Source organism: Salmo salar, chromosome 09 (assembly GCF_965601325.2).
Source record: "Salmo salar chromosome 09, fSalSal1, whole genome shotgun sequence".
Classification (NCBI taxonomy): Eukaryota; Metazoa; Chordata; class Actinopteri; order Salmoniformes; family Salmonidae; genus Salmo; species Salmo salar.
In genome coordinates this window covers 78,807,200-78,824,767 of record NC_138299.1, presented here as the reverse complement: position 1 = coordinate 78,824,767, position 17,568 = coordinate 78,807,200, and the positions used below count along the sequence as shown (strand labels likewise).

Sequence of the window (17,568 nt, the reverse complement as noted above, 5' to 3'; positions counted from 1 at the left end):
CCAGTTCATTCTCCATAGCAACTAAGGTGGTCTGGGAGAGCTGTGTCTTCCCAGCACAAATAAATAACATTTATTTTATATCTTCAGTTCTCTTATTCAACTTCCCTCTGATATCTGTCTGAGCCACTGGGGTCTTACCCAATTATACCTTGTGTTGTGTGTGTGTGTGTGTGTGTGTCTGCGTCTGCCTGTGTGTGTGTGAGACAGTAAACCTGCCACCCTCTCTTTGGTGTAGTTTGGAAAATCCCAGAGGCCCAAGGGAAGGATGTGATTCCTCTCTAACTCTCCTCCTTCCCCCTCTATCTCTTTTCACAGAGCAACAACACCCCCTGGCACAGAAGACGGGACTCATTGGATTTGGAGGAGAGATTATACCCCTGTAACACTGCTTCTGCAAACCATCTAGGGATTTAGACAACTCAACAGACAGACACACACACACACACACACACACACACACACACGTCACCCCTTGACTGCTATCAAGAACACTCACTTCACGGAAGTACATCTCACACAAATGATGTGTGGATGAGAAAACACACCACTTGGGATTGAAGAACTAGGAAATACAATTCTGTTGTAGTTTCAGAAAATGTAGCCTGCCTATTTTCACATTTAATAAAGTAGCGACATTCTAAGGTTATTACCCTCTATTGTGACCAACTTATAAATAACCTCCAATACCTGGCAGCCAATATCCAATTTCTAGAGAAGTCTTTGTTGATAGAGTGTCGTCCAGTAGGAATGGGGGGGACCAATAAGAGTGATCACCTATACACTGACAATACATTAAGGACACCTTCCTAATATTGAGTTGCACCCTTTTGCCCTCAGAACAGCCTCAATTTGTCGGGGGATGGACTCTACAAGGTGTGGAAAGCGTTCCACAGGGATGCTGGCCCATTGTTTCCAACCTCGTTAGTGTTCTCTTTTCCTCTTTCTCTCTCTCCTCCCTCCCTCCTCTTTCTCTCTCTCCTCCCTCCCTCCTCTCTCTCCCTCCCTCCTCTCTCTCTCCCCTCCCTCCCTCCCTCTGCTCCATCCATCTCTTTCTCCTGTCTCCCTCCCTCTCTGCCTCCCTTCTCTCTCTCCCTCCCACCCTTTTCTTCTATCCCTCCCTCCCGCGCTCTCGCTCCCTCCTCCTTTCTTTCCTTTCTCCCTCCTCCTCTCTCTATCTCCTCTCTCCCTCCCTCTTCTCTCTTTCCATCCATCCCTCCGCCCTCCCTCCTCCTCTCTCTCGCCTCTCTCCCTCACTCTTGTTCCCTCCTCCTCTCTTTCCTCCCTCCCACCTCCTCCCTCCTCCCCTCTCTCTCCTCTCTCTCCCTCCCTCCTCTCTCCTTCCCTCTTTCCCTCTCTCTCTCCTTCCACCTCTCACTCCTTTCTCCCTCCCTCCTCATCTCTCCCTCCCTCCTCTCTCCCTCCATCTTCATCTCTCTCCTATCTCCCTCCTTCCTCCTCTCTCTCCCTCCCTCCCTCCTCTCTCTCTCCTCTCTCCCTCCCTCCCTCCTCTCTTTCCCTCTCTCCCTCCCTCCATCTCTCACTCTACTCTCTCCCTCCCTATCCCTCCCTCCTCCTCTCTTTCCTCTCTCCCTCCTCCTCTCTCTTTCCTCTCTCTACCTCACTTGATCTCCTCACTCCCTCCCTCCTTTCTCTCTCCCTCTTTCCATCTCTCACTCTTCTCTCTCCCTCCCTCCCCCTCCTCTCTCTCTCCTCTCTTCCTTCATCCTCCTCTCTCTCTCCCTCCCACCTCCTCTCTCCCTCCACTCTCTCTCTCCCACCCTCCTCCTCTCTCCTTCCCTCGTTCCCTCCCTCTCTCCTTCCACCTCTCACTCCTCTCTCCCTCCCTCCTCTCTCCCTCATCTTCATCTCTCTCTCCTATCTCCCTCCTTCCTCCTCTCTCTCCTCCTCTCTCCCTTGCTCCTCCTCTCTCTCTCCTCTCTCCCTCTCTCCTCTCTCCCTCCCTCCTCCTCTCTCTCCTCTCTCCCTCCCTCCTCCTCTCTCTCTCCTCTCTCCCTCCCTCCCTATCCCTCCCTCATCCTCTCTATCCTCTCTCCTTCCCTCCACCTCTCTCTCTTCTCTCTCCCTCCCTTCTCCTCTCTCTCCTGTCTCCCTCCTCCTCTCTCTCTCCTCTCTCCATCCCTCCTCCTCTCTCCTTCCCTCGTTCCCTCCCTCTCTCCTTCCACCTCTCACTCCTCTCTCCCTCCCTCCTCTCTCCCTCATCTTCATCTCTCTCTCCTATCTCCCTCCTTCCTCCTCTCTCTCCTCCTCTCTCCCTTGCTCCTCCTCTCTCTCTCCTCTCTCCCTCTCTCCTCTCTCCCTCCCTCCTCCTCTCTCTCCTCTCTCCCTCCCTCCTCCTCTCTCTCTCCTCTCTCCCTCCCTCCCTATCCCTCCCTCATCCTCTCTATCCTCTCTCCTTCCCTCCACCTCTCTCTCTTCTCTCTCCCTCCCTTCTCCTCTCTCTCCTGTCTCCCTCCTCCTCTCTCTCTCCTCTCTCCATCCCTCCTCCTCTCTTCTTCCTGCTTTCTCTCTCTCTCTCCCTCCACCTCACTCTCCAATCTCGATCCCGCCCTCTCTCCCTCATCCTCTCTCTTCTCTCTCTCCTCTCTCCCCTCCCTCTCTCCCTCATCCTCATCTATCCCTCCCTCCTCCTCTCTCCCTCCACTCTCTCTCTCCCACCCTCCTCCTCTCTCCTTCCCTCGTTCCCTCCCTCTCTCCTTCCACCTCTCACTCCTCTCTCCCTCCCTCCTCTCTCCCTCATCTTCATCTCTCTCTCCTATCTCCCTCCTTCCTCCTCTCTCTCCTCCTCTCTCCCTTGCTCCTCCTCTCTCTCTCCTCTCTCCCTCTCTCCTCTCTCCCTCCCTCCTCCTCTCTCTCCTCTCTCCCTCCCTCCTCCTCTCTCTCTCCTCTCTCCCTCCCTCCCTATCCCTCCCTCATCCTCTCTATCCTCTCTCCTTCCCTCCACCTCTCTCTCTTCTCTCTCCCTCCCTTCTCCTCTCTCTCCTGTCTCCCTCCTCCTCTCTCTCTCCTCTCTCCATCCCTCCTCCTCTCTCCTTCCCTCGTTCCCTCCCTCTCTCCTTCCACCTCTCACTCCTCTCTCCCTCCCTCCTCTCTCCCTCATCTTCATCTCTCTCTCCTATCTCCCTCCTTCCTCCTCTCTCTCCTCCTCTCTCCCTTGCTCCTCCTCTCTCTCTCCTCTCTCCCTCTCTCCTCTCTCCCTCCCTCCTCCTCTCTCTCCTCTCTCCCTCCCTCCTCCTCTCTCTCTCCTCTCTCCCTCCCTCCCTATCCCTCCCTCATCCTCTCTATCCTCTCTCCTTCCCTCCACCTCTCTCTCTTCTCTCTCCCTCCCTTCTCCTCTCTCTCCTGTCTCCCTCCTCCTCTCTCTCTCCTCTCTCCATCCCTCCTCCTCTCTTCTTCCTGCTTTCTCTCTCTCTCTCCCTCCACCTCACTCTCCAATCTCGATCCCGCCCTCTCTCCCTCATCCTCTCTCTTCTCTCTCTCCTCTCTCCCCTCCCTCTCTCCCTCATCCTCATCTATCCCTCCCTCCTCCTCTCTCCCTCCTTCCTCCTCTCTACTTATATCCCTCCCTCCTCCTCTCCCTCCCTCCTCCTCTCTACTTATATCCCTCCCTCCTCCTCTCTCCCTCCCTCCTCCTCTCTCCCTCCCTCCTCCTCTCTACTTATATCCCTCCCTCCTCCTCTCTCCCTCCCTCCTCCTCCCTACTTATATCCCTCCCTCCTCCTCTCTCCCTCCCTCCTCCTCTCTACTTATATCCCTCCCTCCTCCTCTCTCCCTCCCTCCTCCTCTCTACTTATATCCCTCCTCCTCTCTACCTCCCTCCTTCTCTTTCCCTCCTCTTCTCTCAGGTCTTTGTTTCATTGTCTCTGTCTGGTGTGTGTGTGTGCGTGCATAAATGTGTGTGTGTGTGGCGACCCTGGAAGCAGTTCAGCAGCATGTAATTAGCTGTGTGCTTATCTCTTCTCTTCTTAACCAACCAGTGATCCAGCCTAAACCACCCTGTAATCAACAACAGGGACTGAGCAGACACTCAGCTCTGTTTTTCATCTGCTACTGGTTTGTCTGTGTTCATTAAAGACCGGCCTTGCGGTGTGGTGAGGTGCATGCTAACGAGGTAGCTCTGGTCCGGGGCGCCTCTCACGGCTCACTGGAGCGATCACCTAAACCTCCCCCCATCCCCCATCTCCGTCCCTGACACCGGCTTCTGATATTACGCAGCAGTTTTAGGAAGCCAAAATGGCAGCTGAGCAAAATATCTTACAAGCAAGTGGATCCTTGTTGTGATGATTTCACGCTGTAAACAAACGTGTCCCTGGCTAGTGTTGATGTTAGCAGGTTAATTGAAAAGGTTAAGGCAAGTAGAGCTGATCTGAGATCAGCTCTTATGGGAGATGGCTTCCATCTCTTATGGCTTGATGGAACCAAAAATAAAAAGATATCTGGGTGAATCCAGTGTACAATCCACTCTGCTTATGACATGCTGTATACTGTATATATGAACCAATGTGGTTAAATGCTGTGGAACAGAAACATTCCTATGCGTTCAAGAATAAATCAACTTTTAGAACCAAATAGTCTGGAATCGATGGGATTACCATACGAGCACTGTGGGAAAAAAATAAATCAACTCATAATTGGCAATAAAATAAATAAATAAATAAATCATTTTAAAAGTATTTCAAAGAAACAGAAAGGTCTAGTTGTTTAAAGTTAGTGAAGTCACAGAGTGTGTTCATTTTGAGATGTGTTAGTAGATTGCTGTGGAAGTGAATGGATCTGGCTCTACAACAGACAAACATCCCACAGTATCTCATGCTTCTGGGAGGATAATCAAGTGACTAACTGTACAGAGCCCCAGCCAGCCAAGGCTGGTGATGTACATTGAGGGAATATCCTAATTTCCAGAGTAAGTTCCAGCCAGGTTAAAGAGGAGGTGGAAGGAAGAAAGGAGGTTAAAGATGAACATGGAGAGGAGGAGCCATTTACATACTGAAACCGTTGTTTGTATGTAACTTGGCTGCAGTCAAGCGAGAATCATCAGAGAAGAAAATGAGGCATTGTAACGTGGTTGAAGGCTACTGGTCTATGTTCTCCCTGCTATCAGACTAGTCAATCAAAATCAGTTTCCGGATATTTCGGACAGAGCAAGACAACAAGAGCGTCCATCTTTCAATGGACTTAAGCAATCAATTAAACAATGTTCAGTGTGCTAATCAATTCAAATGAAAGAAATGGCGAAGGCTTTCTTGTGTTACCTTGATAACTGAACTGAATAGGGTAATCTGTGAGTCAGCATTTTATCAGGGTTAAATGTGTGTCCCTGTTATCAGAGCAGCTGTTCTGTCTCTGTCTGTATCCGGCTGTTATTCGTTTTGGGTCTGGTCTGTGTGCTCTAGACTGGTAACAGGGACACTCAGTGCTGATGGCTGTTATCTGCATTAGGGTTGGAGGGACTCAGGGCTTTGTGTACACAACACAGAGAGACGCCTGACCGTGCACACATTGAGTCCCCCAGACAGGCAGCTCTGTCCCTAGCCTGTCTGCTCTGTTCCTAGCCTGTCTGCTCTGTTCCTAGCCTGTCTGCTCTATCCCTAGCCTGTCTGTTCTGTTCCTAGCCTGTCTGTTCTATCCCTAGCCTGTCTGCTCTGTTCCTAGCCTGTCTGTTCTGTCCCTAGCCTGTCTGTTCTATCCCTAGCCTGTCTGCTCTGTCCCTAGCCTGTCTGCTCTGTTCCTAGCCTGTCTGCTCTGTTCCTAGCCTGTCTGCTCTGTTCCTAGCCTGTCTGCTCTGTTCCTAGCCTGTCTGTTCTATCCCTAGCCTGTCTGCTCTGTCCCTAGCCTGTCTGCTCTGTTCCTAGCCTGTCTGCTCTGTTCCTAGCCTGTCTGCTCTGTTCCTAGCCTGTCTGTTCTATCCCTAGCCTGTCTGCTCTGTTCCTAGCCTGTCTGCTCTGTCCCTAGCCTGTCTGCTCTGTCCCTAGCCTGTCTGCTCTGTCCCTAGCCTGTCTGCTCTGTCCCTAGCCTGTCTGCTCTGTTCCTAGCCTGTCTGCTCTGTTCCTAGCCTGTCTGCTCTGTCCCTAGCCTGTCTGCTCTGTTCCTAGCCTGTCTGCTCTGTTCCTAGCCTGTCTGCTCTGTTCCTAGCCTGTCTGCTCTGTCCCTAGCCTGTCTGCTCTGTCTCTAGCCTGTCTGCTCTGTCCCTAGCCTGTCTACTCTGTCCCTAGCCTGTCTGCTCTGTTCCTAGCCTGTCTGTTCTATCCCTAGCCTGTCTGCTCTGTCCCTAGCCTGTCTGCTCTGTCCCTAGCCTGTCTGCTCTGTCCCTAGCCTGTCTGTTCTGTTCCTAGCCTGTCTGCTCTGTTCCTAGCCTGTCTGCTCTGTCCCTAGCCTGTCTGCTCTGTCCCTAGCCTGTCTGCTCTGTTCCTAGCCTGTCTGTTCTATCCCTAGCCTGTCTGCTCTGTCCCTAGCCTGTCTGCTCTGTTCCTAGCCTGTCTGCTCTGTTCCTAGCCTGTCTGTTCTGTTCCTAGCCTGTCTGCTCTGTCCCTAGCCTGTCTGCTCTGTTCCTAGCCTGTCTGCTCTGTCCCTAGCCTGTCTGCTCTGTTCCTAGCCTGTCTGTTCTATCCCTAGCCTGTCTGCTCTGTCCCTAGCCTGTCTGCTCTGTCCCTAGCCTGTCTGCTCTGTCCCTAGCCTGTCTGTTCTGTCCCTAGCCTGTCTGCTCTGTTCCTAGCCTGTCTGCTCTGTTCCTAGCCTGTCTGCTCTGTCCCTAGCCTGTCTGCTCTGTTCCTAGCCTGTCTGTTCTATCCCTAGCCTGTCTGCTCTGTCCCTAGCCTGTCTGCTCTGTCCCTAGCCTGTCTGTTCTGTCCCTAGCCTGTCTGCTCTGTTCCTAGCCTGTCTGCTCTGTTCCTAGCCTGTCTGCTCTGTCCCTAGCCTGTCTGCTCTGTTCCTAGCCTGTCTGTTCTATCCCTAGCCTGTCTGCTCTGTCCCTAGCCTGTCTGCTCTGTCCCTAGCCTGTCTGTTCTGTCCCTAGCCTGTCTGTTCTGTTCCTAGCCTGTCTGCTCTGTTCCTAGCCTGTCTGCTCTATCCCTAGCCTGTCTGCCCTGTCCCTGGCCTGTCTGCCCTGTCCCTAGCCTGTCTGCCCTGCCCATGGCCTGTCTGCCCTGTCCATGGCCTGTCTGCCCTGTCCCTGGCCTGTCTGCCCTGTCCATGGCCTCTCTGCCCTGTCCATGGCCTCTCTGCCCTGTCCATGGCCTCTCTGCCCTGTCCATGGCCTCTCTGCCCTGTCCCTGGCCTATTTCTCCTGTCCCTGGCCAGTGGGAGAGGAATGGGGCTATGAAAACACCTTCCTCTCACCTATATTACATGGCTGAAGTGAATCTGGGAGAAATCCTGCATTGTGCCCTCCCATGATGTAATACCCATCCTATTATAGAACCATACAGACACAAACACAGACAAATCTTTCAGACATATCCTCTGGCTCCAGTGACCTTATTTATTTTACATGTATTTTGAATTAAAAACATTTTGATATTTAGGTTGAGATCACACAGTTTACATTTAGGAGAAGTGTAGCTAACTCTAAAACACTAAATCCTGTTTGTGTGGGAGTATGTTACAGTATGTGAGGCAAGTAAAACTTGTGAAAACATTGGATGAGGCATATAAGGGAAGATTTCACAAAGAGCCACAAAGTCTCCCTTCCTCCAAAACACTGCATGGCACGGGCCCAGCGCCCCAGTGAGCGGCGCCCGGCGGGGGGAGGGGTGGGTGCTTGTGTGTGCTGTGCTGTGTACGTAATCCCTGTCGCCTCTCTCTCAGGCAACCCGCTGGGCAGGTTATGTCTCATTTCTCTCTCTCTCTCTCCCTCTGTCCCCCTCAGCCTCTCTGTCTCTCTCTCTCCCTCTGTCCCCCTCAGTCTCTCTGTCTCTCTCTCTCCCTCTATCCTCCTCAGTCTCTCTGTCTCTCTCTCCCTCTGTCCCCCTCAGTCTCTCTGTCTCTCTCTCTCCCTCTGTCCCCCTCAGTCTCTCTGTCTCTGTCTCTCCCTCTATCCTCCTCAGTCTCTCTGTCTCTCTCTCTCTCCCTCTGTCCCCCTCAGTCTCTCTGTCTCTCTCTCTCCCTCTGTCCCCCTCAGTCTCTCTGTCTCTCTCTCTCCCTCTGTCCCCCTCAGTCTCTCTGTCTCTCTCTCTCCCTCTGTCCCCCTCAGTCTCTCTGTCTCTCTCTCTCCCTCTGTCCCCCTCAGTCTCTCTGTCTCTCTCTCTCCCTCTGTCCCCCTCAGTCTCTCTGTCTCTCTCTCTCCCTCTGTCCCCCTCAGTCTCTCTGTCTCTCTCTCTCTCCCTCTATCCTCCTCAGTCTCTCTGTCTCTCTCTCTCCCTCTGTCCCCCTCAGTCTCTCTGTCTCTCTCTCTCCCTCTGTCCCCCTCAGTCTCTCTGTCTCTCTCTCTCCCTCTATCCTCCTCAGTCTCTCTGTCTCTCTCTCTCCCTCTGTCCCCCTCAGTCTCTCTGTCTCTGTCTCTCCCTCTGTCCCCCTCAGTCTCTCTGTCTCTCTCACTCTCCCTCTATCCTCCTCAGTCTCTCTGTCTCTCTCTCTCCCTCTATCCTCCTCAGTCTCTCTGTCTCTGTCTCTCCCTCTGTCCCCCTCAGTCTCTCTCTCTGTCTCTCTCTCTCTCCCTCTATCCTCCTCAGTCTCTCTGTCTCTCTCTCTCCCTCTATCCTCCTCAGTCTCTCTGTCTCTGTCTCTCCCTCTGTCCCCCTCAGTCTCTCTGTCTCTCTCTCTCCCTCTGTCCCCCTCAGTCTCTCTGTCTCTCTCTCTCCCTCTGTCCCCCTCAGTCTCTCTGTCTCTCTCTCCCTCTGTCCTCCTCAGTCTCTCTGTCTCTCTCTCTCTCCCTCTGTCCCCCTCAGTCTCTCTGTCTCTCTCTCTCCCTCTGTCCCCCTCAGTCTCTCTGTCTCTCTCTCTCCCTCTATCCTCCTCAGTCTCTCTGTCTCTGTCTCTCCCTCTATCCTCCTCAGTCTCTCTGTCTCTCTCTCTCCCTCTGTCCCCCTCAGTCTCTCTGTCTCTCTCTCTCCCTCTGTCCTCCTCAGTCTCTCTGTCTCTCTCTCTCCCTCTATCCTCCTCAGTCTCTCTGTCTCTGTCTCTCCCTCTATCCTCCTCAGTCTCTCTGTCTCTGTCTCTCCCTCTATCCTCCTCAGTCTCTCTGTCTCTCTCTCTCCCTCTGTCCCCCTCAGTCTCTCTGTCTCTCTCTCCCTCTGTCCTCCTCAGTCTCTCTGTCTCTCTCTCTCCCTCTATCCTCCTCAGTCTCTCTGTCTCTGTCTCTCCCTCTATCCTCCTCAGTCTCTCTGTCTCTCTCTCTCCCTCTGTCCCCCTCAGTCTCTCTGTCTCTCTCTCTCCCTCTGTCCCCCTCAGTCTCTCTGTCTCTCTCTCTCCCTCTGTCCCCCTCAGTCTCTCTGTCTCTCTCTCCCTCTATCCCCTTCAGTGTTTCTCTATCCTCTTTCTCTCTCTCTCGCTCCCTCTCTCTTTTTCTTTCATCTCTCTCTTTCTGTGTTCTCTCTTTCTCCCTCCTTCCCTTTCACTCTCCCTCCCTCCCTCCCTCCCTCTCTCTCTCTTAGGAATGTCTAAGGAACTTCTCTGTTCCCTTGTAAATGATTTTACAAGACAAAGACCCAAGACATGATCCCTTGCTGCTCCATAAATTGTTGTTAGTCTTTCTCGCTTTCTGTCGTTCTTGAATGTATGTGTTAATAAGAAAGAGACAAACAAAGAGAGAGAGAGAATGAGAGAGCGGAAGACAGAGATAAATAAAATGTGTGTGTGTCGGGAGAGAGAGAGAGAGAGAGAGAGAGAGAGAGAGAGAGAGAGAGAGAGAGAGTCCCTAATAAAGCCTACTACAGTACAGCTGGAAGACAAGTGTTCATCATCCAAATTTGATTGTCATGGTGATGAGCAGAACTGGGTAACAAACACAATTAGCTATGGAGAAAGGCATCTTTGAACACCTGTGTCAGTATGTACTATATATATTTGTCTCCTGGTTGACCCTCTCTGTCAGAATAGGTTGCCCCGCTCTGTAGGCAAGCTGCTTGTTAACCTCGTGTCAGGAGACTGGACTGGAATTTGGCAAACACGGGTGAGATTGTCACCAAGCGGAATGTAAAGAGATCGAGTTGGACAGCGGAGCACTGGAAAAGTGGGCCATTCTTATTGGGTGCTGAGTTGGAGGAAGGGGGGGGGGGCGTGTGGAGGAGAGTGTAGGGAGAAAAGTAGGCCTAGGGCATAAAGCTATTACTATCTCCTTACCCGTCACAATTACTGAGATGTTTTCCCTTCCATATGTAAACATGGCTTGAGGCTATACTTGTGTTCATCTGTCACAAGGAGATTTAGCCAAGCACTGGGTTCTGAAGTCTCTTTTAACATTTTATATAAGTTAGTGTATGGTTACATAACAAGGTGATGACGTTTCACATAGTCGTCTAGAGGTCATTTAAGATGCAATGGTCTTTATATACTACAATGTTACATTATTACATCATACTCTCCCACGTCTTTGTCTTCTCACTGATCAGTAGGAGGCGGATCTAGGATGCCATTCCACGTCTACCTTCCATGTAGCTGAAGATGACTGTATCAGGGACAGGAGAGAAGGAAATGAAGCTATTGAAGTCCCCATGGAGAGTAAAGTGTTGTGATCTTGTATAGATTCAGATGTATTACGTTGTTATGATATTAAATGATAAAATAATAATAAGACATACTCTATATTGCACATGAAATCACACTCCTGTTCTGCAATGGTGAATGTTCTTTAATCTTTCCTCGCTTGGCAGATGTGTGTGTGTGTGTGTGTGTGTGTGTGTGTGTGTGTGTGTGTGTGTGTGTGTGTGTGTGTGTGTGTGTCTCAGTGGACCATGTCAGTCTGTCGTTCTGTTGTGACCACGACAGGTTCTCATGAAAATGAACCAGCCAGCCAACCTTTTATGGTTGTGCTGTTTTAATAATATCCAACCCAAATACCCACTGCAATAATGCTGGATTCCAATGGTCACCTTCACTTGAATATCTCTGACAAATGTCATCGTTGTGGTTTCTATACAGGGGCTGTGCTGTATTCATGCCTATTCTGTGATATCCTTCAATCTGACAGCAGGTGAGTGGGATTTCCATAGTGACAGTCAAGCAGAGACGAGTGAGAGAGAGACGAGAGAGAGAGAGAGAGAGAGAGAGAGAGAGAGAGGGAGAGAGAGAGAGAGAGAGAGAGAGAGAGAGAGAGAGAGAGAGAGAGAGAGAGAGAGAGAAGCATTCATTTACAGGGTTGGTGCTGGAGGCTGTCACTTATCAGAGAGAATGGTTGATCTCTGCAGCCAAACACAATAATATAATATTGGTATCATTTAGCAGCTGCGTGACACTGAGCTTGGCACGCAAGGCTATTATGATAATGTAGCAAATGTTTTTACATACTGCATTCCATTTGCACTTTGGGAATTCATATACCATGTATAAACCCACTCACTTTTGGCAAGAAGCTTTAAGATCTGTGGGTTAATATATCTGGGTGCCTGTACATACCTCCATCTATTATGATCCATAAAGCCTCACCATCTCCAACTGTCCATTCCATCCCAGGAATAGAATAACCCTCGCATCTCCACAGACCCACTGTCTACTCTCTATATGCCTACCAAGGACATGGCCTTACTTCGTCATCAGTCTCACTGTCATAGTACTCATCCACTCTCTCTGACAAAAACAAACTTTCCTGCTCTACCAGAAGAATGTACTTGCATCATGTGTATTTTCAGGAGAGGGGTTGGATGTGCAAGTTTACACATGAGGGTTAAGATAAATGCATTCAGATTTCAGCCTAGTTGCATGTCTGGTTGGGGGCTGTTCCTTTAATTGCCCCCCTCCCCACCTCCCCAAGCTCAGCTCTCTCTCTCTCTCTCTCTCTCTCTCTGTCTGTTTTAATTACCCTGAGAGATTCCGCACTGCCCTAACAATTGTTTCACTCACTTTCTCTCAAATGAAGAAAGACCTGTTGGGAGAAAAACGAGAGAAGGTGAGGGTGAGGGAGACAAGGCGTCACATGACACGCTTGACTTTAACACATCCCTGTCCGATGACATCTCCTCACCAACCCCGTGCGCATAGGAAGCCCATCAGGCGCGCTCCCTCTCTCCCCTCTCGGTAATCAATCTATCCTCTCCCCACAACACACAAACCGAAGCAGGGAGGAAGCTGTATACGACATTGAGAGAGAGAGAAAGAGCTCTATCGGGAGCTGGTGAAGAATATTTATGTCTTCTATACATTTTCTATCTCTCTCCTATCATTCTCTTCGGGTCTGGGTCGATATTCCCGTCAGGGGATCGTTTTGAGTTGAAGGCACTCAAAACCGAGATGTATCGACCTTACCTGGATATAAGAACGTGAGTGGAGCGCGAGAAGGAACCGGGAGTGAACCGGTGTGCCCCTTGCCTACCCTTTCTCTGCCCGCGTTCCAACCAAGACATTACAGCGCGCTAAGGAGCCACTTGGACCAACCTTTGAAACTTTACCAATTATACCAAGTAGCCATTCAATTTGCATAGTGGGCGACATTGTCACTTACAGTTCAGATAGGCTACTCTGGTGTTTACGGTAATAACTCTCAATGAAGAAATCAAAGGACTCAAATTGTTAATGATATCAGAGGAATTCCGTCCTCATAATCTCATCGCTACGGCGGGAGAAGCACCTGCATGGCGGTTTAGGCCTACATCACCGGTAACGAGACTAGACAACCTATGGTGATTTTGAGTGACTTAGACATACATGGATATGCGAAATTCAGTTCTGCGGCTTAAGGACAGGCGGCATATGGTCTGTTAGCGCGGTGGATTTAGTGACAAAACAACACTGCCTCTCCAGAGCGCGTCCTCCCTGGGAGAGAGCGGACAGAGCAAACAAAGCCTGAGGAATGCGGGCTCTGTTTCCCTGGATCTCCATCTCACCTGCGGGGACTACGCGGAACACACCAAAGTAAGTATTTGATTTGATTTGAGTAAGTAACGGATTCGTATGAGGTAGGCTATTATGGATAGAGACGCTCAGTTCCTTTGCGGTGTTGACACACCATGTCTTTCCATGTGCGTCATTATTTTACACAGGGGTATGTAGCCCAATTGTGTTCTTATGGTCGTTTGTGAACTGTTTAAATACATGTGCATGATTGATCGTTATATAGCCTATCAATACATTGATCTGGGATTAGAAACTGCTGTTTTACTCCCTTCCCAGTTGAACGTTGACCGGGTGGACGGCCGATGATGCGAGCGGTCATGTTGAGACAAATCCTGCTGAATTCAACCAAGGCACTAGACTTCGACCTAGGGATGGCTCTCCAGACGCACGAGACCGTGTCCATTAACGCATCTCACGGATCGGTGAACATGGCGGCGCTGCTCAGGCCTACGGGCAGCAGGGGCGGGATGCGGGAGGACGGGGAGCTGAACAAACCGGACCTGGCCACCTACTTGATAATCTGTCTGTTGCTGTTTCTGCTCGTGCTGCTCATCGTTTTCTTCATCAACTGTCAGCTGAGGAACTCTTTCTTCGCCTCCATGCCCTACGATCGGTCTCTCAGAGAGGCCCGGACCTCCTACAAGTAGAACCCGATACCAACTCAGCTGGTAACGTCTGTAGGATTAGGTAACGTGTGTTATGAATGTGTTCATGGAGGGATGTGTTATATTGACTATGCATAGTCCAGACGCTGTGCGTAACCGTTACGTGTTCATTTGGCACAATGAGATAGAGACCTATTACGCTCCCTGTTCCAAACTGGACTAAATGTCATTACGTGTAGGTCTATATAATGGTGTATGTTTTTTGTTTGTTTTTGTATATAAAACATTTTATATTATAGCACTGTAATGCGCTCTTATGTAGATCTATTGTGTAATTCTGAGCTTAAAGTTTCATTCTTTGTATTGTGTAAAACTATGATTAAATATATTATATTTGTCCATCTAGTTCAATATGGGTATATGAAAATCGTAGGGTGATGATGATGATGCGATGACACGGATTGATATATGAATATCCAAGACAAGAGGTTCCATGTATGCAATCCCTGTTTATTACGCGCTTTCGTTTATTTTTTAATTAAGCCGACACTCACAATTTACTAGTGTAATTGCTCGCAGAACAAATGGTTTACGCTGATATAAATCGCCCAAGCCAAATTGACTATCTATCCTTTTATCCAGAGGCCTCGCTGTCTACGCCGACTCCACTCAAATATGTTGTTCCAAAATACCTTTGATGGAGAATGAGATACGTATCTCCATATCCACTAGATGCCAAGACAGTTTTGTCACCACAGAGCAGTAGCCTGTGTGTTTGGGGGGGGGGGCGTTTTACGAATTCCTCAGCCAGCCTAGATAAAGACATTTTCATGGATTTGAGCACATGGGTGGGATTATTATTTGATGGAAATTGCTGTGAGTTTTGAAGTGAAAATAACAGTCGACTACGCATCAATTGGAGGCCTGCCCTTCCTGGATTTGGATCTACGGAGTCGGCACATTCTGAAGGAAAGATAAAGACATATTGTGGAAAGATAGACCACAGTTAATACTGCCTATACTCTAACGTAGCACCATACTCAGTGGTGTAAAGTACTTAAGTAAAAATACTTTAAAGTACTACTTAAGTGGTGTTTTGTGGTATCTGTACTTTATTTTACTATTTATATTTTTGACAACTTTTACTTCACTACATTCCTAAAGTATGAATGCTTAGGAGGACAGAAAATGGTCCAATTCAAGCACTTATCAAGAGAACATCCCTGGTCATCTCTACTACCTCTGATCTGGCGGACTCACTAAACACAAATGCTTTGTTTCTGAATGATGTCTGAGGGTTGGAATGTGCCCCTGGCTATCCGCAAATAAAAAAACACGAACAATTGTGCCAACTGGTTTGCTTAACCATATAAGGAATTTGAAATTATTTATACTTTTACTTTTGATGCTAAAGTACATTTTTGCAATGACATTTACTTTTGATACTTAAGTATTTTTAAAACCAAATACTTTAAAACTTCTACTCAAGTAGTATTTTACTTGGTGACTTTCACTTTTACTTGAGTCATTTTCTAATAAGGTATCTTTACTTTTACTCAAGTAAAAACCAGTTGGGTACTTTTCCCACCACTTCCCATACTTCTAGTCGAGTTTACTGCTGAGTCATTGAGACTTGTTGTGCTCAGAATCATGATCATTTGATTTGTTTTAGACAGGGGTGAAACTTTCTTGACACTTGAATGACCCGAAGATAACTCAGGCCAACCGTTGACATAAAACGAGCCTGCTGTTCGTGTTTTAACCACTAGGTGGTAGCCTAAGACGGTCATTAGTCTTACCTTGAACTCCAAGGAAAATGTGAAATAATTATGAAATCGTAAATCAAATTTAAGCTAATGAGGAAACATAGTATTTCCATATCACAGTGAACTGCAGAGGTGGATTCGTTCTATTGTTGTGTCTGTTTGTGTTTTTAAGACATAGGCTGAGTAAAATACCTTTTTCAACTCCATATGTTGGGATCGTTAAAATGATCGACTATGCAGCACACCCCAAACACATTCTAACGGGATTTTGTCATAGTGAATGATGCTGGAGTTGAGCTGGAACGACTAAAATGTGACACCAAAAATATAGCGGGAGGGGGATTCGGAAATTATAGGCTACTTTATTCAAAGCTACATTTCAATCAATTTAAATGAAGCCTTCAACTTTTCTATTTATATTAAGTATGATTTGATTCATTTGTTTTGCATCTTTATAGTTCACATGTAATTTTTGTTCACATTCATCAAATTAACAAGAATGACTTGAGGGCCCTTCTACCTGTCCATCTACTGCAGTGATTCCCAAACATTTTATAGTCCCAGCTGCGTACCCCGTCTAGCACCAGGGTCAGCCACTCTGAAATGTTGTTTTCTGCCATAATTGTAAGCCTGCCACACACACACTTTGCGATACATTTATTAAACATAAGAATGAGTTTTTGTCACAACCCGGCTCGTGGGAAGTGACAAAGAGCTCTTATAGGACCAGGGCACAAATAATAATAATCAATCATTTTGTTCTTTATTTAGCCATCTTACATATAAAACTTTATTTGTTCATCAAAAATGTTGAATAACTCACCACAGGTTAATGAGAAGGGTGTGCTTGAAAGGATACACATAACTGCAATGTTGGGTTGTATTGGAGAGAGTCTTAAATCATTTTCCACACACAGTCTGTGCCTGTATTTAGTTTTCATGCTAGTGAGGGACGAGAATCCACTCTCACGTAGGTACGATTTGCCAGGGCAAGAAACTCTGGCAGTGGCTTCTGATTAAATTCCATTTTCACAGAACTGCTTGTTGCAATTTCGATGAGGCTCTCTTGTTCAGATATCGGTAAGTGGATTGGAAGCAGGGCATGAAAGGGATAATGTATCCAGTTGTTTGTGTCGTCCGTTTTGGGAAAGTACCTGTGTAATTGCGCACCGAACTCACTCAGGTGCTTCGCTATATCACATTTGACATTGTCCGTAAGCTTGAGTTCATTTACACACAAAAAAATCATACAATGATGGAAAGACCTTTGTGTTGTCCTTGTTAATGCAGACAGAAAAGAGCTCCAACTTCTTAATCCTAGCCTCAATTTTGTCCCGCACATTGAATATAGTTGCGGAGAGTCCCTGTAATCCTAGATTCAGATCATTCAGGTGAGAAAAGACATCACTCAGATAGGCGAGTCGTGTGAGAAACTCGTCATCATGCAAGCGGTCAGACAAGCGAATATTATGGTCAGTAAAGAAAACTTTAAGCTCATCTCTCAATAAAAAAAAAAAACATGTCAATACTTTGCCCCTTGATAACCAGCACACTTCTCTATGTTGTAAAAGTGTTACATGGTCCCTGCCCATATCATTGCATAATGCAGAAAATACACGAGTCCTTGCTTTAATAAAGTTAACCATTTTCACTGTAGTGTCCAAAACGTCTTTCAAGCTGTCAGGCATTCCTTTGCCAGAAAGAGCCTCTCGGTGGATGTTGCAGTGTACCCAAGTGGCGTTGGGAGCAACTGCTTGCACTTTGTCATGGCTTTTGCGCCATCAGTGCAGATACCAACACATCTTGACCACCAAAGTCCATTTGAAGTCACAAAGCTGTCCAGTACAATAAAAATATCCTCTCATGTTGTCCTGGTTTCCAGTGGTTTTCAGAAGAGGATGTCTTCCTTAATTGAACCCCCTTAAATGTAGCAGACATATACCAGGAGCTGTGCCAGGACCGCCACATCTGTTGACTCATCCAGCTGTAACACATATAATTCACTTGCTTGTATGCGTAGTAATTGTTTCAAAACATCTCCTGCCATGTCATTGATGCGTCGTGAAACAGTGTTGTTTGATGAAGACATTGTCTGTATAGTTTTTTGGGCCTTTTCCCCCAGCATTGTCCCAGCCATATCCACAGCAGCAGGAATAATGAAGTACTCCACTATAGTATGGGGCTTGCCTGTCATAGTC

The 17,568-nt window shown here is 48.2% G+C and overlaps 2 protein-coding genes across 2 annotated transcripts in view; both read left to right on the top strand.

Annotated features, from left to right (window-relative positions):
* The first annotated feature begins 12,015 nt into the window (after positions 1-12,015).
* On the top strand, positions 12,016-14,952 carry smim32 (small integral membrane protein 32). Its single transcript, XM_045724003.2, has 2 exons — positions 12,016-13,017; positions 13,276-14,952. Exon 2 carries the CDS (start codon positions 13,302-13,304, stop codon positions 13,644-13,646), a length of 345 nt encoding a protein of 114 aa, XP_045579959.1. The 5' UTR covers positions 12,016-13,017; positions 13,276-13,301; the 3' UTR covers positions 13,647-14,952.
* Positions 13,607-17,568, top strand: part of LOC106611857 (protein diaphanous homolog 1) — a 63,234-nt gene continuing 59,272 nt past the window's right edge. Inside the window, exon 1 of the mRNA XM_082955951.1 lies at positions 13,607-13,686. The gene's annotated coding sequence lies outside the window, so the exon portion shown is untranslated. The remainder of the gene's footprint in view (positions 13,687-17,568) is intronic.